The sequence below is a fragment of the Pipistrellus hanaki genome (genome assembly GCF_964339955.1).
Source record: "Pipistrellus hanaki genome assembly, chromosome: 3".
Lineage (NCBI taxonomy): Eukaryota > Metazoa > Chordata > Mammalia > Chiroptera > Vespertilionidae > Pipistrellus > Pipistrellus hanaki.
The window spans coordinates 104,745,683-104,769,883 of NC_140505.1; the positions used below are offsets into that span (position 1 = coordinate 104,745,683).

General features: G+C 55.6%; 1 protein-coding gene across 1 annotated transcript in view; it reads left to right on the top strand.

Annotated features, from left to right (window-relative positions):
* CACNA2D4 (calcium voltage-gated channel auxiliary subunit alpha2delta 4) overlaps window positions 1-24,201 on the top strand; it is a 113,863-nt gene that overhangs the window by 86,934 nt on the left and 2,728 nt on the right. The window contains exons 27-34 of the mRNA XM_084878828.1: window positions 8,545-8,606; window positions 9,679-9,723; window positions 9,943-10,005; window positions 19,311-19,381; window positions 19,765-19,840; window positions 20,271-20,323; window positions 20,588-20,643; window positions 23,319-23,436. Coding sequence (XP_084734954.1) covers window positions 8,545-8,606; window positions 9,679-9,723; window positions 9,943-10,005; window positions 19,311-19,381; window positions 19,765-19,840; window positions 20,271-20,323; window positions 20,588-20,643; window positions 23,319-23,436 — 544 coding nt within the window. The remainder of the gene's footprint in view (window positions 1-8,544; window positions 8,607-9,678; window positions 9,724-9,942; window positions 10,006-19,310; window positions 19,382-19,764; window positions 19,841-20,270; window positions 20,324-20,587; window positions 20,644-23,318; window positions 23,437-24,201) is intronic.

The following is a 24,201-nucleotide window of genomic DNA, read 5'->3' on the forward strand; positions in this document are numbered from 1 at the left end:
GGGCAACACGGCAGTGGGGGGCTGGGCTGCTTTCGCAGGAGAAGAGAGCATCTTTTACCTCCTCTTACCTACCCGGATGCCAGGTGCCTTCAAGCTGCACACTCCCATCTACCTACCCCTAAACACACTTCCCACTTTGCAGCCTCAGAAAGCGTGTCCTTCCCTGAGGCTGGAATGAGCTCCTGAAAAAATCCAATGAGTATGACTCCTCTGTAAGGTGACCCTGCTTAGTCCACAGACTTGACCTTCTCCTCTGGGCTATGGCCTTTCTTTGGGCCACCCTGTGGTGATCACAGAAAATGGTCTGGCAGCTTTCTGCAGTGGGTTTGCCCACTTCCCCATGCTGGGCTCAGGGCTAGAAGAGAGCCTCTGCCCTGCCCAGCCCAGAGCTGATGGGGGATGGGAGGGAAAGCCCAAGCCGGACCCAGAGGATGGGCAGAGTCCAACGCTGCTGCCCGATAACTAAGTGCTCAGGAATTTCCAGCCTTTTTCACGGCACACATTAGCCACTAAAACAAACTAATTACTAAAATTCTAAGGCACACCAGAAAATACAGTTTTTGTCGATCTGACAAAAAAAAAAATAGGTATAATTTTGATTCATTCATACTGGACAGCTACTGTTGTGTTGGCTGCCATCGTTTTTTATTTGACAATCCAGGAGGAAATAGGTCAGTGCCCCTGACTAAATAGTCAGGTCCTGCATGTTTTAACAATTCTTGTGGCACACCAGTGTGCCTCTTGTGCCTCTTGTGGCACATTGGTTAAAAATCGCTGAACTCCGTTAATTGACAGCCCTGGGCCTCAGTTTCCTGCCTATGGAATGGGAGCAGAGTGATTGAGATGTCTGGTTTCCCTTCTGGCAATGGCACTCTATCATCCAAGATTTCACAGAGCAGCTGCAGACTTCCCAGCCTGTATCAGGAGAGGGGGCCCCTCCTCACCCAATGGTAATCTAGGCAGAGAAGAAGGGAGGACAAAATAGATGTGAGAGCGAGTGGGTAAAAGCTGAGCGTCTAACTCCTTGGGAGTCGGGCCCCTGACAGGGATCATTTGGGGGGGGGGGGGTGCATGAGTGTGTGTGCACAGCTGTTTTGTTTTGCCTTCTGTGATGACAAAGCAGACTGAGGTGACAGCAGGATAAAGAGCAAAGAGGTTCATCTTGATAAGCCTTCTGCCGCCTATGGCCTTATTGAGGCTCTTTGTTAGGTTGTCTGCCAGCCAAGGAAGTCTTAAAGAAACACTGTTTTGGAAGAGAGCAGGAGATTATGGAGAAGCAGACGAGAGAAAGGAGGGAGAAGGGCAGGCTGGGCTAAGGCGAGGCGAAAGGAGTCTGATTTCTCCTCTATCAGGGGCTCAAGGTCAGGGTCTAAAACAAAGGCCCACATTCAGAGGCATGAGGTGGGGGTGGTACTCTCTCTCTCTCTCTCTCTCTCTCTCTCTCTCTCTCTCTCTCTCTCTCTCCCTCTCTTTCTTTCTCTCTCTCTCTCTCTCTCTCTCTCTCTCTCTCTCTCTCTCTCTCTCTCTCAATCTTTATTGTTGAAAGTATTACAGATGTCCTTCTTCTTTCTCCCATTGTCCCCTCCATCAGTTTCTGCTCCACCCCAGTTCTTCACCACCCTATTGTCTGTTTCCATAGGTAATGCATAGATGCATGTAAGATCTTTGGTTAATCACTTCCAACACCCCACTCACCCCTTCTCTCTGAAATTCATTTGTCTTTGTCATGTTTGTATGCCTCTGATTCTATTTTATTCATGCATTTATCCTGTTGATTATATTTCTTATTCATTTATTTTTAGATTCAATTGTTGATGTGTATTTACTGCCATTTTATTGTTCATATTTTTTATCTTTTTTCTCCTTCTACTTTCTCTTCTTACAGAATACCCTTCAACATTTCACGTAATACTGGTTTGGTGGTGATCTACTCCTTTAGGTTTTTCTTATCTATAAAGCTGACTCTCAATTCTAAATGACAATTCTAAATTCTTAATTGTAAGTCCTTACTATTCATCACTGAATATTTCTTGCCACTTCCTTCTGGGCTGCATTGTTTCTATTGAGAAATCAGCTGACAGTCAGTATACCTTGTAGGTAACTAACTGCTTTTCTCTTGCTGCTTTTAAGATTCTTTTTGCCTTTAGCCCTTGGCATTTTAATTATGATGTCTTGGTGTAGGCCTCCTTGAGTTCCTCTTGTTTGGGACACTCTGTGCTTCCTGGACTTATAAATCCATTTCTTTCACCAGGTAGGGGAAGTGTTCTGTCATTGTTTCTTCAAATAAGTTTTCAATATCTTACTCTCTTCTCCTCTGGCACTCCCCATAATGTGAATGTTGGTGCACTTAAATTATCCTAGAGGCTCCTTACACTAACTTCATATTTTTGAATTCTTATTTCTTTTTGCTTTTCTGATTGGGTGTTTTTTGCTTTCTCATATTCCAAATTATTGATTTGATTCTCAGAATCCTCTATTCTGCTGTTGAATTCCTGTAAATTATTTTTTTAATGCTTAATTTCTGAATGGTCCTTTCTCATATCTTTGACATTCTCACTATGATCCTTAAAAGTCTCACTAAGCCCCTTGAAGCTCTTATGAGTCCTTTGAAGCTCTGACTAAGTCCCTTAATGCTCTGTTAGATCCTTGAATAACCTTGTTTTTGAACTCTGTAGCTAATAGTTCACTTGCTTCCATTTCTTTCGTTGGTGACATGTTTCTTTTTCTCCTAATTTTGGCTGCTTCCCTGTGTTTGTTTCTTTGTATTAGGTGAGCTGTTATGTCTCCTGGAATTGGTAAAGTGGCCTTTTGTAGTAGGTGTCCTGTAGGGCCTAGTGGCTGAGTCTCCCCATTAACCTGAGCTGGGCACTCTAGGTGCACCCCTGTGTGGTCTGTGTGCACAGTCTTGTAGTTGAGCCTTGATTGCTATTGGCATCACTGGGAGGAATTGATCTCCAGGCCAATTGGCTGTGAGGACCAGCTGCAACTACAATCAAAGAGCAGCTTTACGGGACATCCCTATGGAACAGCACTTTCTTTAGTGGGGCTTTGGTGCTCACTGAGTCTGCACCTTGAGTGTGTCGCTTGTGGATATGTAGAGTTGTAATCTGGTATGGTCTGAAGCTGTCCACCAGGTGCACTGGCTCTAGGGCCTCCCAAGAGGTGCAAAGTCAGCCACTGCCTGGGGCTACGTGGCAGGAGCTACAGAGAGATCTAAAGATGGCTGCTAATTATATTGGGCTAAGAAATGCCCAGATGAGGCCCAGCTGTACAGAAAGGCAAGCTGGTGGTAGTGCCAGGTCATGGGCCTTTTATTGGTAGGTTTGGGGCATGCTGATACCAGCTGCTGCTTGTTTGAGAGATTTTAGAAAAGTCTGAAGCATGAATCAGGACAAGCCATTCAAATGGCAAAGTCATTGCAAACAGCTTGTGTGGGGCTGCAAATTGGATGGGGCATGGTCTCAGGGAATCACCATGGTGAAACAAACAAGGTGGGTCACACTGATGGAAACTCAAATATGGCTGCCATTCAGTTCTGTGATGTTAGAGGTCCCAGCACAGGAAGAATAACTCCTGTAAGTACCCCTGTCGGGAAGAAAGCCACCCCTGAGTTCCTGCCACATACCACACAGTCCAGTTCCTCCATATAACCCTGGATTCCCCCAAAGCCACCAGGCACTGGAGTTCAGGGGAAGTGGGCCCTTTCAGAGGAACACCTGGGTCTCCAGCAGCCTCCACATCACTCAGCCACAATCCCTGATGGTTTTTACAGCCTGAAGTTATGAGGACTTTTCTTGACAGCTCTGGAACCCTGGGTTTGGGGTCTTAGACTACCTGCTTCTCATGGTAGGTCTTGGAGATATCCCTCCTAATTAAAAATACACCACACGTGGGTGTCAGACCAGCCCATTTCACAAATTCTATAGGTCTCAATGTGCTTTCCTCTTTACTTCTTTAGTTGTAGAACTTCTATTGAACCAGATTTCAGGTGATTCTGAATGGTAGTTGTTCTGTATTTTAGTTGTAATTTTGATGTGGTTGTGGAAGGCAGCATGTACCTGCATTTAACTACACCACCATATTGGTTCTCTCAAGGGTGGTTAATAATTCATGAGGGTTGGGGGGAAGCCACCCTAACAGGCTAAGTGACTCTCATTCCCTGTGCCCCTTTTCTTGGGTTTCTCTCTTCACCATGACTTAGTTCTGAGCCTGCCTGTGAACAATGTCATGAGGCATTACCTCCTGCACACAGTAGGCTTATTAGGAGGTGCTGGGTGGAGGGCAGCCAGCCTAGTGCTCCCCCAGCTGAAGGTACACTGAGGCTCTGACAATAGCCAACCACCCAAGGTAGCAATCAAATGAACCAGAAGAAGAACCCAAGCTGCCCTGGTGAGTCTCCAAGGGGAGAAGGCTGGGCTTTCTCAGTGTCTGGGGTAGAAAGGCAGGATTTGTTCAGGTTGTGAGGCTGGAGTTGAACAGAAGATTTGAAATTACTAAAGCCAAGGGCACAGGTGTTGGGCATGGCAGGACACATACTATTTGTTGTTAAGGAAGTGCCCATGCTCATCCTCACAACAAATCAGAGCACAGCTCAATCTCTAGGACCTTAAGCCCAGCATCACTTAATTCAAGTGAGAGAGATGATGGTTTGACCCAGACTGGTAGCAGGGGAAGGGGATAGAAATGGACAGACAGGGCTCTGTATGGCAAAAGGGAGTTCAACAAGGTCTTAAACCCCAGAGGCAAGGAACTAAGAGATCTCATAGAATTTGCTTCCCATTCAAGTGGCTGACACATAGAATTCACAAGTATTTCTTTATTGCACCCCATTATGTGCTAGGTACTATTTATTCTAGGTGCTAGAGATCAGAACTCAACCCCCTTGCCTGCTACTAGACATTCTAATGGTGTGAGACTGACAATAAATGAGAATATAAATAAACCATGTTGCTTAGAAAATAAAGAGTAGCCCTGGCTGGGTGGCTCAGTTGATTGGAGAGTCGTGCCATACACCAGAAGGTTACAGGTTCCACTCCTGGTTGAGGCACATACCTAGGTTTTGGGTTTGATTCCCCATCGGAGCATCGGGGGTGGGGTGGGGCAACTGATTGATGTTTCTCTCGCACATCGGTGTTTCTCTTTCTATCTCCCTCTCTACTCCTCCTCTCTCAAATCAATAAACATATCCTTGGGTGAGGATTTAAAAAAAGAAATAAAGAAAAAGAGTGATGAGATAGAGAATGAGTGGCAAAGGAGAGGACTGCTCTATCCTGGGAGGTCAGGGATGTTTGGGCTGTGATGTGATGACAAGAAGGAACCAGCCATGTAAAGTTTTAGGGGAAGAACATTCCAAGAAGACAGAACAGCTGATACAATGCCCCGTGTAGGAATGAGCTTAGAATGTTTAAGGGAGAAGGGATCCCCATTGAAATCAGAGACATCAGCAGGGCCAGCTTCTTAAGAGTCTTGAAGGCAATATCAAAGGAGTTTAGATATTGTTTAAAGAGCAGTGGGGCCAGGACCGGTTTGGCTCAATGGATAGAGCGTCGGCTTGGGGACTGAAAGGTCCCGGGTTCGATTCCGGTCAAGGGCATGTACTTTGGTTGCGGGCATATTCCCAGTAGGGGGTGTGCAAGGGGCAGCTGATCGATGACTCTCTCTCATCGATGTTTCTGACTCTCTATCTCTCTCCCTTCCTCTCTGTACAAAATCAATAAAATATATTTAAAAAAAAAAAAAAAAAAAGAGCAGTGGGAAGGAAGGCATTGGAAGGTTTTAAGCAAGGGAGTGACATGATTTGCTCTTCAGAAAGAGCACTCTCGTGACTTTGTGAAGAACAGATCATGAAGAAAGGTAACCCCTTAGGGGTTAATTACATTAATTCAAGTGAGAGAGATGATGGTTTGACCCAGACTGGTAGCAGGGGAGGGGGATAGAAATGGACAGACAGACTGATGAAGTTTTGGAATAAGGTCTACAGAACTCAGATGGGATGGGGAAACATGATAACAATCAGGTGGAGAATGTGCCCTCCAAATGGGGAAATCTCAAGGAGGAAACCCCAGACATGCAAAGTTTAAAATGTGACTCCAGGGGAGATGTCAGTAAGTTGTTGGAATGTCCTAAATTCTGCAAAGGATTCCCAGATACACAGGACCAAAGCCTACCTTGGAGGAGCTTTTGGTCCAGCTGTGAGATGGAACCTAGTGGGAGAGCATCTGCCCTGTGCCCCACTCCTACCTTTTCTACCCAAGAGCCTCAAAACCCTGTTTCATTAGGGGAAAATGAACCCCACTCTCTGAGACTCCCTCTGTTAAAATCATGGAATTTCTTTCAGCTCAGAAATGTCATGATTCTATGAGACCTGGCACTGACCAGTGGGTAGAGAGGCAGTCTCATTCTAGGAATAGTCTGAGAGCTCTTTGACTACAAGGGCCAAAGGCCAGGGTAAATAAGCTTTCCTAAATCCCAAAGATCCTATTATTCTACGTATTAGTGACTCCCCTCAGAGAATTTTTAGAGGAGATTCCTCTTTTTTCACTCAGCCTTTTTCTTCAGGTGAAAGGAAAATCTATCTAAAATTAATATCAAGAGTGGTCTTAAAAGGAAGAAGAAGGGGGAGTGATTGAGGTCCACCTGCGGCCTCAGAGGAGGGAGAGATGTGAGAGGGAGGAGGGGCATGGCCAACCGGGCTGCTGATCACACCTGCTGTCCCTCTCATGAACCAAAGAGTGGGTCTACCATCCCCTTCACTCCTATGCCTTTCAACCACCTGGGCCTTGAAGCAACTAAGAAACCCCCATTAAATTCAAATGTTCCCACACCGAAGGGTCTGTTCAAGCAGGCTGGCCAGAGCTCCAGCCTCCGAATTGCTGTGGGACTTGCAGGGTGGGGAGGGGCTCACAGGGGCTTGGGTTTCATCTGTAAACTCAGAGCCTAGACTCGCACTGTCCAATATGATGGCCACCAGCTATGTAGCTATTTCAATTTAAATTAAATTAAAATTTTAAGACTTGCGTCCTCAATCACAGTAGCCACATTTCAAGGGCTCAAAAGCCGCATGTGACGAGTGGCTGCTGTGTGGAACAATGGAGATCTAGAACAGCTTCGTCATCTCCAAAAGTGCACGCAGTCAGTGATGGTTTACAACAGTGGTCCCCACAATGTGGTGCCTGGGCAACAGCAATAGCCCTGGGAGCACTTTGGAAATGCAAATTCTCAGGCCCCACCCAGAATGAGAAACTCTGGGGCTCAGATTTTAACAAAACTTCCAGGTGATTCTGATGCTAAAGCCAGGAAATCGAGGCTCCAGTGCAACCCAGGGCTGGAATCTGGCCCCTTGACCCTTCCCTGGTCTCTCCCTTTCCCCTCCCCCGCCAATTACATTTCTCTAGGATTGTTTTATATTGGGGGGGGGGGGAAGGATACAATTCTGTACCTCTGCGCTATCTTGGGAGTCCAGTTCCCTTAAGAAGAGCCCCCAAATCTCAGGCAGTCAGAATGGATGTGATGGAAAATCGCTCTAATGGATGTCACTGGGGTGACTGCAGAATGTCTCATGGAAACAGCCTCATGGCTAGGAACCCAGGTGTGTCCCCATCTTACAGATGAGGGAACCGAAGCCTCTCCCTCTTCCTGACCACCGGGACCGAGCCAGGCCTAGGGAATATCGAGGCTAAGAGCCTCAGAGACAAGGGGCCAGGTGACTGGCCGAGCGTGTAATCTCTGTAAGCTCTGTCTCCTCCCCTGTGAAGTCAGAGTAATAATAGAACAGGGCTGCCGTGCGGATGAAACAAGCTCACGGACGTAAGCGTCCCTGGCACTCAACACATTTTCGGTATTATTATACCCGGCAGGAGGAAGTCGGCCTAGTTTTTAAATTCTTTTTCAATATAAGCTGCTTTTCTTCTATTCTTTAGCCCCAAATTTCTCTCAGGATGTGAGCACCAGCTTGTGTTCCCTACCCCTATTTGGGAACCAAAGAGGCCTGGTGGCCCTTGTAAGTGGCATCATCAAAAGAGTAGTTTTTGCAGAATGGACGGTCTCAAGCCTTCTGGGTCCAAGAGAGGCTGTTAGGTCAGGCTGGAGACCAGGAGGCCCCTGAGCTACCCAACCCACAGAGGCCAGAGTGCCGCCACTTTGGGTCACGTGACCCGAGCAAATGGCTCCGTCCCTCAGCCTCTACCTTTTCATCTGTGGAAAAGGGGGCATGGTCTGCCCAGTGCACCTGCCCTGGGTCCCCGAGATCCGAGGATGAATGCCATCCTCACTGTTCTCTAGAGCCCAGGCCTCATCTTTCTCCCGGGCCATTTTCTGGCACCGTTCTCTGTGGAGAGACAGAAGCCACCAGTCTCTTCCTTTCTCCCTCCCCCACACCCAGCAACCTCGGTCCACACGCTGCCGCCTGACTCAGTTCTCCCCACCCCTTCGCTGCCCTGGTGCTCCCTCTCCCCTCAGTTCCTGCTGATAGGCCCCCTCTCTCTAACTGTATCTATTTTTCCTCTCACTGTCTCTTCCCTCCTCCCACCCCCTACCCCCAAACAGCGGTGGGCATCCAAATGAGGCTGGACTTCCTGCAGCGCATGTTCTGGGCAGCCACGCAGCAGGTGGGTGTGATGGAGGTCAATTCCGGGTCAGAAGGCTCCCCAACATTTCCACGGTGATGAAGGGCTGGCCCCGTCAGACCCACTCCCCAGAGCCTCTCAGCCCGCCTGCTAGGCCTCTGTCAGCCCTGCTGGATCTCTCCTCTGCCTGGTCCCAGCCTTCCCCACCAGTGCTCGCTCTCAGCTTCCATCTGGGGCAAAGGGCAGGACACTGATCCTCTGAACTGTCTGTCACTAGTCTCTGCTGCCCAGATCCCCCCACAGCAGAGTAAGGAAACTGCCTTCCTTAGGGGTGGGAGGTTCGGGAAGGGGGGTACGTCTGGGGGGGGGGAGGGCCGCCATGCCCTGCGCCCCCCCACCCAAGATCCAGCCCAGGCTGTGGCCCACCCTAGGAGCTGTGCTTTACCACAGTCCCTCCCACCCGAGCCTTCCTTTCCTCCCAGAGCCCTCAGACCTGGCTCCCCTGGGCTGCGTAGGGCTCCTCACTTCCCTCCACAAGCTCCTCCAGCCCCAAATCTGCCCCTGGCACTGAGCCTCCTCTGAGTCCCCACTTTGAGTAAGTGTAGGAGACCAGAGAGTAAAGATGGAAGGGAGGGGAGGGGGAAGGAGCACCAGCTGGGATTAGCACCAGGTCCTGCAGGGTGACCAAGAGCAGAAGGCAGCCACCCATGAGGCCTCCAGCAACAGACCCCCTTCTCCTCAGCCTCAGCGGCAGGGCCCTGGCTCCCTCCCAGAAGGCTGACCCAGCCAGCAGGGATCCTGCTTCAGTGCCCTGCCCACTACCCCACACCGCTACACACACACACACACACACACACACACACACACACACACACAATCCAATACATGCACACATACACACACCACACATATACCTGGGCACACACCACACATGGATACCATAGACCCACATGTGCAGGTACCACCAGCATACCATAGACACACATCTGCCAGTCCCCACACATCAACACACAACACAGATGTACAATGCACACAGCACTCCCATACTTACACGCCAAATAGCTACCGCACAAACACAAGGGCATACCCGATTGACAATTTCTCTTCCTTCCAGTGCAGAGCGGGGGATGGGCCGTGCCCACAGAGCTGCCAGGACGGCGTAAGTCCTTCCCAGTGTGAAGAGGGGAGTGGGAGCCATGGGCCCCTGGACCCACGTCCTCCGGATGAGCCAGCTCCCTCCCGCCCAGTGCCCTCCCTCCCGCTGGCTCAGGGAGGCACCTTCTCCCTCGCCATGGCCGCCTCCTTCCCCAAGGCCGGGCCAGTGGAGGACCCAGGGCCGGGCAGGGCCAGAGCTCGCCTCCCTCTGGTCTCTCCTCAGGACCTGGACTGCTTCGTCGTGGACAACAACGGGTTCATCCTGATCTCAGAGCGACCCCAGGAGGTGAGATGCTGGGAGGTGGGGTAGGAATAAGCCGAGTCCGGCAGCCATGTGTAGGAGGAAGGGCTAAGGGCCCGGGAAGCACTCTTGCCTCAGAGCCCATGAGAGTGAAAGGTCTGCGGAAAATGGGATCCCGAAGTCAACACAGCAAGATTACGAACTTCAGGCTCTTTTCAACTCAGATGGTCACAGAAAATATTACTTCTTGATTTTGTAACAATTCAGGCCTTCTCCCGTCCTTGGTGGGAAATTGCCCACATAATGAGGAGAGGCTCGGCCCAGCCACCTCTTGAGCCGCGTGTTCTGTGCGCGGCTGTCATTGAGGGCCTGGCCTCAGGGGGGCTCCTCCCGTTTGCTCACCCCTCTGTGGCATTCCCCTCCCGCCTTGTCCACTCAGGCTGCTGTAACAATTACAGGCCGGCCGGGGGGGGGGGGGGGGGGCTTATAATCATTGCTCAAGGTCCTCGAGGCAGAAATCCGAGGTCAGGAGCCAGGGTGGTTGGATGAGGGCCCTTGTCCGGGTTGCGAACTTCTCATCGCATCCTCATGTGGCAGAGGGACAAGGGAGCTCTCCGGCTCTGGAGGGCATTGAAACCGTTTCTGAGGCTCTGCCCTCATGGCTACTCGCCTCCCAAAGGCTCCACCTTCGGCCATCGCCTTGGAGGTGAGGTGTCCATGTGTGAATCTGGGGGACACATTCAGACCGTAGGCTCTCCCTTCTACCTTCCTGGGCCCCGGGGGCCAGATCTTCCCATTCTGTGCTGTCTTCCTGCCCGGACCTCCCTCGCGGAAAGTTCTGTTCTAGCCCTGCGCCTCGGTTTGCTAGCGGGGAAACAGGAATGGGGTGACCCTTCTCCTGTCGCAGCCCGGCTCACACATATAATGTCCCCCCGACCGGTGATGGCTCCTCGGACCCTGCTTGTGCTCACAAAGGCAAAAGAGAAGGTGCAATCATAACTTTGTTTTGCCAAGTCGAAACTGGCTCCCAATATTAGTTATGTAGTCAGGAATCAAACTAAAAGGAAGCTTCACTGAATAGCTAATCAAGCTGAATAGCTTCACATGAAATATTTCCTTGAAACAAGCCAGAAGCATCGAAATGGCCTCCAAGCTGAACCTCAGTGGAAGGGAAATAGCATTTGGTCCAAAGTGAGCTTTGCCCCTAACTAGCTCTGTGATTGGGTTAAGCGGCTTCCATTAGCCATGCCTCAGCTTCCTCCTCTCTAAAGGGAGGGGGCTGCACCACAGGATGTCTGAGGCCCCGGACTCTCCCTGCCGGGGGGATGGGCAGAGCTGGGGAAGCAGGCGGGGGTGCTGGGGCCGTGGCCGTGGCTCTGCTCTGGCCTCGGAGTCCACAGAAGTCGTGAGAACTTGGCAGGAACCAGGGCATAGGAAGCGGGTGTGGGAAAGAGGGCAGCTGAGGAGGGGCACCAGGGGGTCACGGAACCCAACTCCTTGAGGAGAGACTGAATGGCTGGCTTCTGCGGAGCCTGTCTCAGCAGCAGGCGTGAAGAAGAAGATGGTTTTGTCCGTTTTCCTCTTTAGCAGGAATTGAGGGCCGGCTGACATCATGGCGTCTCTTGCAAGATGCGAACTGCCAACCATTCATTGTGCTGCCTTTCCTCCCGTCCCTTTCATGCCCCCTCTTGGACTTGCCACTCTTCCCTGGACAGAGCCCAGCTCATTTAGTATTTCCCAATTGCTCTAGGGGGAACGGGTGATGACAGAAATGAAACCACTGGCTGGGAAGAGGCTTTGGGCCTCGCTAGTGCTCCCCATCACTCATGCGCTGCCCTGCGCCCGGGGGAACTGAGTTCCAGGGAGAGTGCCGAAGGCGGGACACTTGGGGAGGGGACAGCCACAGCCACGCCTGAGAGGCCGAGGCCGAGCTCCGGAGCAGCTGAAAGCCACGGCTCCTGGGGCAGAGCACGGGGTTAGGCCTTTCAGACCAGAGCTCACTCTGCTCAGGCTGCTGTAGCAGGGGCGCAGCTGCAGGCAGAATGCAAGGGATGAGCGTGGCTTTGTTCCAAAAAAGCGTAATTATAGACACTGAAATCTGAATTTTGCATAATCTTCACGTCTCATGAAAAATTATTAATCTTTTGATTTTTTCCCCAACCATTTGAAAATAGAAACACATTCTCAGCGCAAGAGCCGGATTTGGCCCGTGGGCCATCATCTGTGACCCCGGCCTGAGAGGCAGCAGGACAAGCTGCAGGGAGGGGCCCGGGGCAGGCACCCCCAAGGGGCCGTTGGTATAACACACGGCGGTCCTCTGCACACTCGCTCACAGGTCTTCTCAAATCATGACACCAGAGGCACAACGTTGGATAATATGTGGTAGCAAACAGCTACTTAGACTCTTCTGTTTTACAAAGGATGTGCTTACCTAGCTTATTTACCCCTGTCTTCTCATCTATCTTCTCATCTAATGTTATTGTATAACATTGTGTGTAGCTTTATAAGTCCTTTGTATAATGAAGCAGGGCACAGGGGATCTTCATTAATAGGGTGTGACCCCTAGGACCTCCTCAGAGCCCCAGCTCCTGCTGTGCCCGGTCACCCTGGCTTCCCACAGCCCATGCTCCCCTCCCCCGCCGTGCGCCCACCCCCACCCCACAGCACTGGGAGCCCCAGGAGAGGGGAGAGAGGCTCTGGTGATGTTACTGGTTTCATTTTATACCAGAGGAGGACTGAGGCTCCGCAAGGTTTGGGGAGGGATGTCCAACTGGGGAGCTGGGTCCTGGAGGAAATGCAGGATCATTGGGCAAAGGGAGTGAGCCCGGGAGAGCGGCGGACTGCAGGCTGGATCCGCTGAGCAGTCTGTCCATGCTCAGGGCTGAGTTTTTTCACTGTGTCAAACTGGTCTGAGTCCCACAGAGTTAGGACCAATGCCCTAGGACCCTGAGCTCCAGGCCCCGGATCCAGGCTCCTGGGTAGGTCCGAGGCCCGTGACCAGGCTCTGGGAGCAGCAGCGTCATGACAGTGCTCCTCTCTCCTCGCTCTGGACCTCTCCGCCCGGGGCCTGAGCAGTGTGAGGCGATAAGAGGGCTCGAGGGAGATAGCACCCCCGCCAGAGACACCAGTGATACATGCAGCACCAGGCAGATATCCAGGCCCAGCCATCTATCCACCCATTTTTGGTTTTGTGGGGTTTTTAATTCATGCATTCAATAACTCTGTAGCAGTTACCTATTGCTGCATAACAAATTATCCCAAAATGTAATGACTAAAAACCACAAGACTTGCCATCTCCGTTTCTGGGGTAAGGCAGCTGGGTATGGCTCAGTGGGGTGAGTCTGGCTCAGGGTCTCTCATGGGGCTGGATTAAGGGATCAGCCAAGGCTACTCCATTCAAGTCATTTCAAGCCTCAAGTAGAGGAGGTTGGGCTTCCAAACTCCCATGGTTGCTGGCCAGATCGGTTGCCAGGTGGGCTTCTCCAGGGGGAAGCTGTCAACTCGGCAGCTGGCTTCATCAGAGCAAGAGAGCTGAGACGAGCAGAGAGAGGAGAGCAAGACAGAGGTCAGAATCTTGGAAACCTAATCTCAGACGTGACATCTGGTCTGAGACCATATTCCATTCACCAGGAGCAAGTTACTAGATCCAGCCTACCCTCAAGGGGATGGGCTTCCACAGGGCATGGCTCGAAGAGGCTGGAACCGTTGTGGCCATTTCAGGATCATTCCACCACACATTCCTGCCCACCCACCCAGACCGGCCCCTCCCTGAGCACACCCAGGTGCCACGAAGGGCCACAAGCCTGGGCCCTCCCAACGCAACCCCTCCTCCTGCCCCCTTTAATCCTGAGGCTTCACGGTGTACTGGGAGGACAGAGGCAGCATCTGACTGCAGCCGCTGCCCCTTTGAGGTCCATTCCGAAGCTCCCAGTGTGCGGGTGCTACTGACAAGCAAACTGCAGGACCCAGAGCCCAGATCCAGGTGACAGGCCCACTGGAGACGTTACACAGAGCTGTTGTCACTCCCACGCCCTTGCTCTCTGCTCTCTCTCCAGGCCCCAAATAGGTGGCTGGGATCCGCCCTTTGTGGGTCTTTATTGTCAGACGGAGTCCTGAGCTGGAAGAGAGTCTCAGTGGGGTAGAAACACATGCTCCCAAGCCCCACCCCGGGCCAAGGGGATGGCTCTGGGGATGGCCACCCTCGGTGCCGTTGCAAGCCCACCGGTGATTCCTGCGTGTGCTGAAGCCGGAGACCCGCGGCCGCGGCCTCCGTGCCAGCTGCTGGGGATCCGGGTGTGCTCCTGGGCGGGGCTAAGTGCCAAAAGGTCCAGGCCACTTCCTGTCCCTGCCAGCGTCCGGCAGGCTCTGGGAAAGAAGCCTGTCGCTGTCCCAGATGCCGGAGTCTTCCCAAAGTCCTCCCAGCCCTTCCTCATGGGCCTCTCGCCCAGCAAGCATCAGTGTGGGAGCCCCAGGCCCCCCTGCGCCTGCGGAGGGCAGGGCGCTGGCTCTGTCCTGGCCCCGGCTTTGCTCCAGCCTGAGGGTTACACACTTGGCCCCACTGCGCCTCTGTCCCAGCTCAGGACTCCGTCTTACAATAAAGACCCACGAAGGACGAAGGACGGATCCCAGCCACCTATTTGGGGCCTGGAGCGAGAGCAGAGAGCGGGAGTGACAACAGCTCTGTGTAACGTTTCCAGGGACCTGTCACCTGGATCTGGGCTCTGGGTCCTGCCGTTGGCCTGTCAGTAGCACCCGCACACCCGGGAGCTTCGGAATGGACCTCAAAGGGGCAGCGGAGCTGCAGTCAGACACCCCATTGTGGTGTCTCTCCCTAAGGCTGTCTCCCAGAAGCCATAGCATCTCCTCCCTCCCTGGCCGCAGCCCACAGAGCCGGTGCCTGCAAGGCCCTGAGTCCAGGGCACCCTCTTCTGCCAGCACAGGGCCTCTGACACACTGTCCTGGGCCTCCCTGTTTTCCTTGCTCCCTTCCTCCTTCCCTACCCCCCCGCCCCCCCGCCCAAGCCCTCTGTCCTCCCTGCATCGTGGCAGGGCAGGCTTCAAGTCCGGTTCTGTGGGCACAGTAGGTGCAGGGGGTGCAGGGGGTGCGATGGGTGCAGGGGGTGCGATGGGTGCAGGGGGTGCAGGGGGTGCGATGGGTGCAGGGGGTACAAGGGGTGCAGTGGGTGCAGGAGGTGCAGGGGGTGCAGGGGGAGCAGTGGGTGCAGGGGGTGCAGTGGGTGCAGGAGGTGCAGGGGGTGCAGGGGGTGCAGCGGGTGCGATGGGTGCAGGGGGTGCGATGGGTGCAGGGGGTGCAGGGGGTGCAGGGGGTGCGATGGGTGCAGGGGGTGCGATGGGTGCAGGGGGTGCAGGGGGTGCAGTGGGTGCAGTGGGTGCAGGAGGTGCAGGGTTGCAGTGGGTGCAGGGGGTGAGGAGGTGCAGTGGGTGCAGGGGGTGCAGTGGGTACAGGGGGTACAGGGGGTGCAGTGGGTGCAGGAGGTGCAGGGGGTGCAGTGGGTGCAGGGGGTGCAGTGGGTGCAGGAGGTGCAGGGGGTGCAGTGGGTGCAGTGGGTGCAGGGGGTGCAGTGGGTGCAGGAGATGCAGGGGGTACAGGGGGTGCAGGAGGTGCAGAGGGTGCAGGGGGTGAGGGGGTGCAGGGTTGCAGTGGGTGCAGGGGGTGAGGAGGTGCAGTGGGTACAGGGGGTGCAGGGGGTGCAGTGGGTGCAGTTGGTGCAGGGGGTGCAGTGGGTGCAGTGGGTGCAGGAGGTGCAGTGGGTGCAGTGGGTGCAGGGGGTGCAGTGGGTGCAGTTGGTGCAGGGGTGCAGTGGGTGCAGTGGGTGCAGGAGGTGCAGGGGGTGCAGGGGGTGCAGGGTGTGCAGGGGGTGCAGTGGGTGCAGAAGGTGCAGGGTGTGCAGCAGATGCAGGGGGTGCAGGGGGTGCAGGGGGTGCAGAGGGTGCAGGGGGTGCAGTGGGTGCAGGAGGTGCAGGAGAAACCTTGACTTTCCTGCTCTGCATGTGCTCTGGCACTTGCCTCTCCAGCCCTCCCCCCCTCACTGCCGACCTCAGCTTATCTCTGGCTTCCCCATGCTCAACCTTCTGGGGCCAGGGCACCCTCATTTGGGCATCTTGAGTAGGTCACCTGACCTGAGACAATGGTAGCAGAGGCCCCCCAGGAGTGCAGAACTCTAATCCCCACAATCTTCCCGGCCCCACTGTGAGCCTAAGGCACCTGTCAAGAGATGGGGCAGCTCGGGGACTCAGGGGAGGCCATGCAGCAGGGAGGAAAGGGTTGGTCCTCACTAGGAGCCATGCACAGTGGCTTCTCACATCCCTCAGAGGATGAACTTCCCATTTTTAGAGAAGAAACCGAGGCTGACCTAGGTAAGGAGGCCACTACATTTGCTCCCTCGCAATACCAGAGTGAATCTTTGCTTTAATTCGCTCTCTGGTCCGCCTTCTCTCTGGGGACAGACACTCACACATGCATACACATCAGCCCATGCCAAGGGGATGTTGCTGGCCAGGAGGATGCTCATCAGTTGTGAGTCCTTGGCCGCCCCCTGCCCCATCTGCTTCCTGCGCAGGGCTCCTGGGTGTGCCTCCCAGGACCTCACCTCACTCCCCCCTCTGCAGACTGGAACCTCAGGAAGCCCAGCCCTTTGCTCGGCAGCCCCGTGGCCTGTTGCTTGTGTGTGGGCTATCCTCAGCGAAAGCGGGGCCCCGCCCTGTGTCAGCACACCTCGCTGGCAGGCAGAGCCAGCTCCCAGCGCCCCCTCAGCACGCTGTGGCTGTAAAGAGCCACAGTGCCCCTGCCGTGCTGTGCTGGGTGCCCCCCCACCTTCAGTCTGAGGACCTAAATTGACAGGGTGCCCAGAACTGAATGGTGGGACCTCGGCTTTGCTGAGTCAGAAAATTCTATCAACCTATTTGAGTCACTGATCCAAATGAAATTGCTCAACCTATTTGAGTCTAAGTTCAAATGAAATTGTATCAGTTAGGAATTGCATTCTACTGTGAGGAATAGAGTCCCCACTACAGTGGCTTAAGCAACTCAAAGGCTTATTCTCTCATATAAGGAATGGCTGAAGGCCTGGGTGTGGTGGGTCACCAGGTGCCCGTCCTCAGGGTCACCTGGATCCAGGAGCGCCTGCCTTCGTGTCCACTTTCCAGACAAGGGGACCTGCAACCGCCCTGGACATGGAGCCCCTCCTGCAGAGTCATCTCCCTTTTAACAGATTCCTGGAAGGCCCACCAGGACTTTGCTCACATTTCATTGGCCAGGCCCAGCCGCAGGGGAATCTGGGAAATGTAGTCTTTTAGTTGAGCATATTACTGCCTACCAAAGAAGGAGAGGATGGATAGTCTCTGCCAGAGTGACATCTCCTCCAACTCAGTTGCTTATTTACAGAGAAGGATACATTATTTCCGGTGTCTAGCAGCTTGTCTTACTCTCAGGGACCTACCTTCTCAGAATCAAGTGTCTAAACAACAGGGTTTGGGGGGAATAAGCCTAGAATTGGCCCAATTCCACCCCCCTGCACTTTCCCAGGGAGCAGAATACTCACACCATTCACTCATTCCCTCGTCTGCTCCCTCGCACCTTCCTCCAGCAGCTTTGCACCGAGTCACGCCATGAGCAGGACACTGCTGTGGGGACGGAGGTGGATCTTTGCCCTTAGGATGGCGCTGTGTGGTGATGCAGCGCGCGCGCGCGCGCGCGCACACACACACACACACACACACACACACACACACACACACACAGTAACCGCAACAGCAGGAAGAAAGCCCGGCCTGAGAGGGAGCCCTCGACCCAAAGGAACCTCAGGTGGCTTCAGGGCTGCACCTAGAGGCACAGGCAGGACTGGAGGCCTCTCACCTCCCTGCTTGTCATCCTGTCCCTGGATTGCCCTCAGCTCCACGCTCTCCCCTTGCGGCCCGCTGCCCTCTGCAGAGGAGCCTCTCAGGCCTTCCAGGCAGAACACATGGGCCTTCCGGACACAGAGAGAGCAGAGCTGACCAGCCTGCTCCATTCTCTCCCCACGTTGTCGTGTCCCCCCCCCCCCTCCCCCCGCTCCCCCGGTGAGCTTTTGTGGTGAGCCTGTCAGTGTCTCAGTACAGAGGAAGGAGGCATTCATTCTGCTGGGAAAGTGAGAAACCGAGCTGTCCTTCTTAGAGAGGATGAGAAGGAACGCTCCTTGGAGTGAGGAAGGGTAATCACGGCAGGGAGAAGTCCTGTGTCTTCTTGTCAGACTGGCCGCCACTTCCCCAGCGTTTTCTGTGGGCAAGATACTTGGCACACATGATCCCCAATCTTCCTTCCCGCCTGCCCAGGTCACACTGCAGGCCGTGGCAGAGCCAGGATTTGAATCAAAATCAAACCCTGGGTCCCAGCCTCTGTGCCTGCTGAGGACCAGCAGCAGCAGAGGCGGGCGATGGGAGGGGTGCAGCACTGAGGCTGGGCGCGGGGGCAGCTCAGCAGGTGTGAAGGTGAGCCGACCTGCTGGCTCGGAGGATGCCCAGCTCACAGGCGCTCACCTGGTGTTGGCTGGTTGGGTAATGAAGGAGGGACGTTCAGGAAACGAAGAGAGTGATCGGTGGGTGGGGACTGGGGGGCCCAGTTACGAGGGCAAAGTGGCTGCGGCGAGAACACGGGTTTAGGTTAAGTCACTTTTCATGGATTCGGGATGGTGACAGATCCACAGGAAACACTGATTAATTAGAAAAGAGGGGAGGGCGGGAGGAGGGGAAATCAAGGACAGCGCCAGTGTTCTCAGACCTGGTGTAGCTGGGCGATAAGGATGCCCATGGGAGACAGCACTGCCCTCGGGCCCGTGACCCTGACCCACAGAAGCACGTCTTGCATCTGACCCACCACACACACACACACACACACACACACACATACACACACACCAGCGCACACACACACACACACCAGCACACACACACACACACACATCAACACACATACATACACACACACCAGCACGCACGCGCACGCTATTTAACCTGCTGTGGGTGATCCCCACTGATTTGTTCAAAGGAATTCTTCACCTTAAAAAATGTGATTGCAACCCCCAGATTGATGTCATAGACAATTAATAGATTACAACTTAGAGTTTTAAAAGCACTGAGATGAGACTACGGCGGGAGGGCGGGGGTGCGAATTAAAGGGAGGGGGTGACTGTGTTAAAGGGCAGCTGCAGGGAAAACCCACAGGCAGCTAAAGTCTGGGCCAAGATGGTTTAAAAGTCCCCTCTCTCTCTCTCTCTCTCTCTCTCTCTCTCTCTCTCTCTCTCTCTCTCTCTCTCCCTCCCTCCCTCTCTCCCTCCCTCCCTCCCTCTCTCCCAGGTGGGAAGGTTTCTGGGGGAGGTGGACGGTGCTCTCCTGACCCAGCTGCTCAGCACGGGGGCGTTCAGCCGGTAAGTGGGACGTGCTTCTCTCCTTCTGACAGGAAAGGCAGGGTCTGATGCTAAGTGGTCCAGACAGACCTGGTGATCCTGACCTCAAAACCCATCGGGAGAGCCCCCAAGTGTTCTCCAGAAGCAACCGTCCTGAAGCCCGGGACTTGAGAAGAGGCGGGGAGTGGCATGAGGACACGTGGGCCCCGAGAAGGAAAACCAAATGTACCGTTCGTATTCTTTAACACCCAGTGCAGAAATGTGACTTGGGGCGTGTCTCCCTTCGGATCTGCCGTCCTAACCCCGGAACTGTCGGGCATCAGGGAGAAGGAACCTGCAGGGACTCCCTGCGCAGGGCAGGGCGGGAGGGTCCAGGCCCGCCACCTCCTGTCTCTGGCTTTCAGAGTGACCATGTATGACTACCAGGCCATGTGCAAGCCCCTGAACCACCACCACAGCGCCGCCCGGCCCCTGGTCAGCGTGAGTGTCACCCCGTCCTTCCTCCGCCAGCGGGCAAGCCCTCCACCTGAACCGAGGTTTCCTGGTCCCTGCCCCCCCCAGCCTCAGGCATCTAGCCCCGGGGCCCCCTGACTCTGACCAAAGAGTCCTCGCCCCTCCTGCCCCCTCCCGCCCGCCCACCCGCAGGCCTCTGGCAACAGGGTGGCCACACAGGCCCAGGGGCCCTGGGAGCGGCACCAAGGGGCTCTGCGGAGAGGCCCTGCCGGCCTTCCTGAGGGGCCTGTCTAACCCAGGCTGCCGGCCCTGCATCGGAGGCTCTTGGATAACCAGCTCCCCAGGCTTCCGCAGCCGGGAGTGGGTGGGTGGTGGCAGCAGGAGGGGGAGTCCCGGGTGTGGCCTCTAATGGATCCCTGTCCCCCAGCCCAGCGTTGACTGTCTCCCTTCTCCCCAGCCTATCTCTGCCCTCCTGACTGCAGCCAGATGGCTGGTGAATGAGCTCCTGCTGTGAGTGGGGGTGGGGGGTGGGGGTGAGGAGGGGGGCAGGTGGGGGGCTTCATGCAGGTGTATGTTCTGAGGGAGCCCAGGGGAGGAGGGACGGTCCCGGGAGGAGCTGTTCTGTGTGCATGGGGCCTCCTTCCTGCTGCTGCCAGTGTCCTCTCTGCTCAGTGGGGGACCTCGGGCAGGGACGAGGGTGCCCAGGAGGACAGGGCTGGGCCGGGGAGCGCCAGTGCCCCGGCCACTCAGTCGGGTCCGGTGCCTGTCTGACAGGTTCCTGCTGGAGTGGAGCGCCTGGGGCTCCCGGAGAGCCGGCCGCGGGGCTGAGGGTGAGCACCTGTGACTGCATGACCTTGTGTTTGCTGCCAGTGCCGTTTCAGCCAGCTAACTGGAAACCTCCCCCTCTGGGGGTGGGGGGACAGAGGGGAAGGGGCTCTGGGCAGCTCACTGTTCATATCTCATCCTGCTTGGCCTTCTCTCGTCACCTTCCCCTCCGGGCTCCCCACCTCTGTATGCCATCACACCGTCTCCGGACACCCCTGCTCCATGTGACATCACTCCTCCCGTGTGACATCACCACCTGTGACATCCCGACCTTGTGTGGCATCATGCCCACCCTGTGCCGGGCCTCATGTTCTGGGCAGCCAAAGCTGTCTTCCATCACTGTGAGTAGCACCCGCTGCGGAGCCGGGTGGGGGGAGCAGGGGGCAGCCTGGAGCTGCAAAGGGGTGCATTCATCCCGGGCACCCAACTCGGAGCTCTCCCAGTGTAAAGCCCCATGCCTCAGGGGTGGGGTGCAGCCCAGACCTCATCCCACACAAGCACAGTCCTATCCGGGGAGATGGGACCCCAGCCGTCCCCTCGGGGAGGACGTTTGCGGTTCCAAGAGGGAAGGGGAGGTGGGCCAGTGGCTGTGGCCACGTGCAAGCGAGTGGCCACCAGGTCCGCCTGCGGCACGGACAGTGCGGCCTCCAGCTCAGGGCTGAGGGTGGCAGGCGAGGCCTCATCTGATCACTGGGACACTCTGGGGATAATGCGTCTCCAGCAAGTCCCCAAGGTCAAAGCCAGTGGGGATTCTGACCACATTCCCAGGAGAGCGAGGCTATTGGTCTTTACCTGCAAAGGGACACGGCCACTTCCCCTCCCTGGGCGGCCCGGGCTCCTGGACCATGCAACACTGTCCCCCCTTAGCGGGTTTTGCTCCAGCCCTGCTTGCTGTAGAGCCTTTCCCTGGAGTTCTGCAACTTCTCCCCATGGGGGCTGCACCCCTTCTTTTGCCCCCTGATGGAGAAACCATTTGCACTGCCGTCCCTGCCTGGCCTGCTTCACTCCCCCTCTGCCTGCTCTCACCACTGCCTGCCCGTGTGACCTCCGGCCCTCCGCTCACGTGGCCACCCCTGCCATGTTTCCAGACTCCTTTTGGAAATCACACCAGCAGCCTGCATCACAGGACTGCCCGGGGCAGCTCAGTCCGGGGTGTTTGTGACAGGAGCCAGGACCCATGTGTCACCACCCATCCAGCCAGGTCCCTCCTCCCGGCGCTCAGGAACAGGCGGGCGGAGCGCCCTCTGTCCTCTGCCAGCATCTGCGCCCACAGAGCTGAGCGTGAGCTCCCTCGTCCTGCTGGTCCAGAACGTCCCGTCTCAGGCCGCTGTCCTGGCTCCTTCCCCCGCCCAGCAGGCCTGGCCCAGCCGGTCAGCCGTGTCCTCTGGGCTCAGAGTCCCAGGGCCTGGCAGAGGGCGGCTGTGTGACCTTGGGGAAGCCACTCGCCTATTGTTGTTGGCATGTTGCTCTTGTTATCCCTGCGGTGACCTGCCACACGAAGAGCCTCAGCTGACAGGGTGGACAGGCCAGCCTGAACCAGCCCCCCACCCCACTCCCCAGTGAGGCCGGGGAACTGGAAGAAGAGGAGCCAGGCCCTGAGCCTCTGCAGCTATAGCCAGAGCACCCCCTCTCGAATCCCAGCAGCGTGGCTCCACCCTTGGAGGTCAGCGTGGCCCTGCTGACCCTCAGCAGGGCTGTACGGGGACATTTCTGGGTCTGGGGGTTAAGGAGACCTGTCACTCCCTGATTACCTTGGTGTGACCTTCCATGGGTCATGTCTACACGTGGGGGCATACCGCCTGTCCTGCCTGTTCACAGAGAGCTCTGAGAACAAAAGGAAAGGGGTGGAAAGCGCCATGCAGGAGGAGGAGTGCTGTAGCACCGACATGGCGCTGCTGTTTTGAACAAAAGCAATGTCAGCCCGGGAGCTGGCCTTGTTTGCTGTTTGCTCACCTCGGAGCGAGCATGGCCATCCAGAGCAGGCGGCCAGGAACCTACTCTCCTGTGTGCCGAGTCCTTTCTGAATGACTCAAGTGCACACAGACATGCACCAAGGGTCCCTGCCCAGCCACCCCCCAGCCGCTCCGCCGCCCCCAGCCCGGCAGCAGGCTGGCCCTCACTGCTCGGCTCTCACCAGCAGCAGGGATGAGAGCAGACCGGGCTGCAGAGCGCCTTAGCTGGGCTGAGGAGATGTCACCCATGCATAGTGAAGTGGAAGGGTGATGGGGTGAAGGGCTGAAGTTTCCCCGCGCCACCCCAGGCACTCTGACCACCTCTGCTTTCCTCTCAGACCCTGCACACCAACACCAAAGGAGCCTCTGAGAAGGCACTTGCCCCTCCCCAGCCCCAGCTTACAGCGGGGTGCAGGCTTCCACAGGCAGGGAGCGGCTTTTGCAAGGTCATGAGGCTCGTGTGTCAATCACACACAACTGAACCGCAGCACCCTGAGGCCCAGTCTGCTGCCCTGTCCACTGTGATCCACTCCACTGCTTTGATTCTGTTGCTTTGCCATCCCCCCCTTTCTCCCACCCTACCCCTCCTTTATGGGTTCTGAGAGCTTTCCGGCAAAGGAGCCGCCTGCAAATGGACTGGGGCCTGAGGGGTGGGAGCTGAGATCCCTCCAGGCATGACCCTTCCAATCCATGACGCTCTTTCTCCCATCGCACCTGTCTCCCCTCAGCCCACAAGCACAGGAGGCAGGACCTGCTGCAGCCCTGCGACGCGGAGTACCCTGTGTTTGTGCACCAGAGGGCCATCCAGGAGGTCAACGGGATCATCGACTGCGGGGCCTGCCAGAAGTAAGGCCTGAGGCAGCTCTTCCTGGCCCAGCCTCGGGCCGGGCTTGGTCACACACCTGGGGGGGCGGGGGGGGGGGGGACGGTGTCTGTAAATGGGGAGGAAGGAAGGAAGGAGGGGGTGCTCTAAGTGAAAGGGCATGCTCCAGGGTCTTTGTTTCCCAGGCCCCTTAGGGAGGAAACAGGCTGAGGCAGAGGGTGTGAGGGAGGAGGCCAGTTGGGGGCTAAGGAACGGTGGTCCCAAGGCCAGATCCTTGTCAGCAAGTCACCTCCATGCCAGGCCCCAAAGCCATCCCAGATAGAAAAGAAACGACCCCACGATTCACTGTCTATCTCACTCACACCTGCATGGAAGCTCAGTGTCAGGGCCACACAAGCTGAACTCCATCGAGAGATCTTGGAAGGCAAGGGCAGCTTTGAGGAAAGGACAAGCCAGCTCCCCCTTAGAAATCTGTCTGTGCAGAGAAAGGGGGAAGCATAAGGATGTTCTTAGGAGCGTGTGGGCCCAGCCTAGACTCAGCCTTCCCCACGGAGAGTCCATTAGATCCAACTCGCTCTGCCAGCCCGGCCCAGGGAGGCCTGAATGAAAGGTCCCTCCTGCTGACCCCACCCCTGACCACAGGGGCCATGCTCCCTGGAACTGCTCTCCTGGCCCAGGAGGCAATGGCCTCCTCCAGGATGTCCCCTTGGTCAGCCTTGCCATTCGCCAAGGCTCCCCAGGATATCCTTGAGAGACCCCGGACTTCGAGCAAATTCTTCCATGCACAG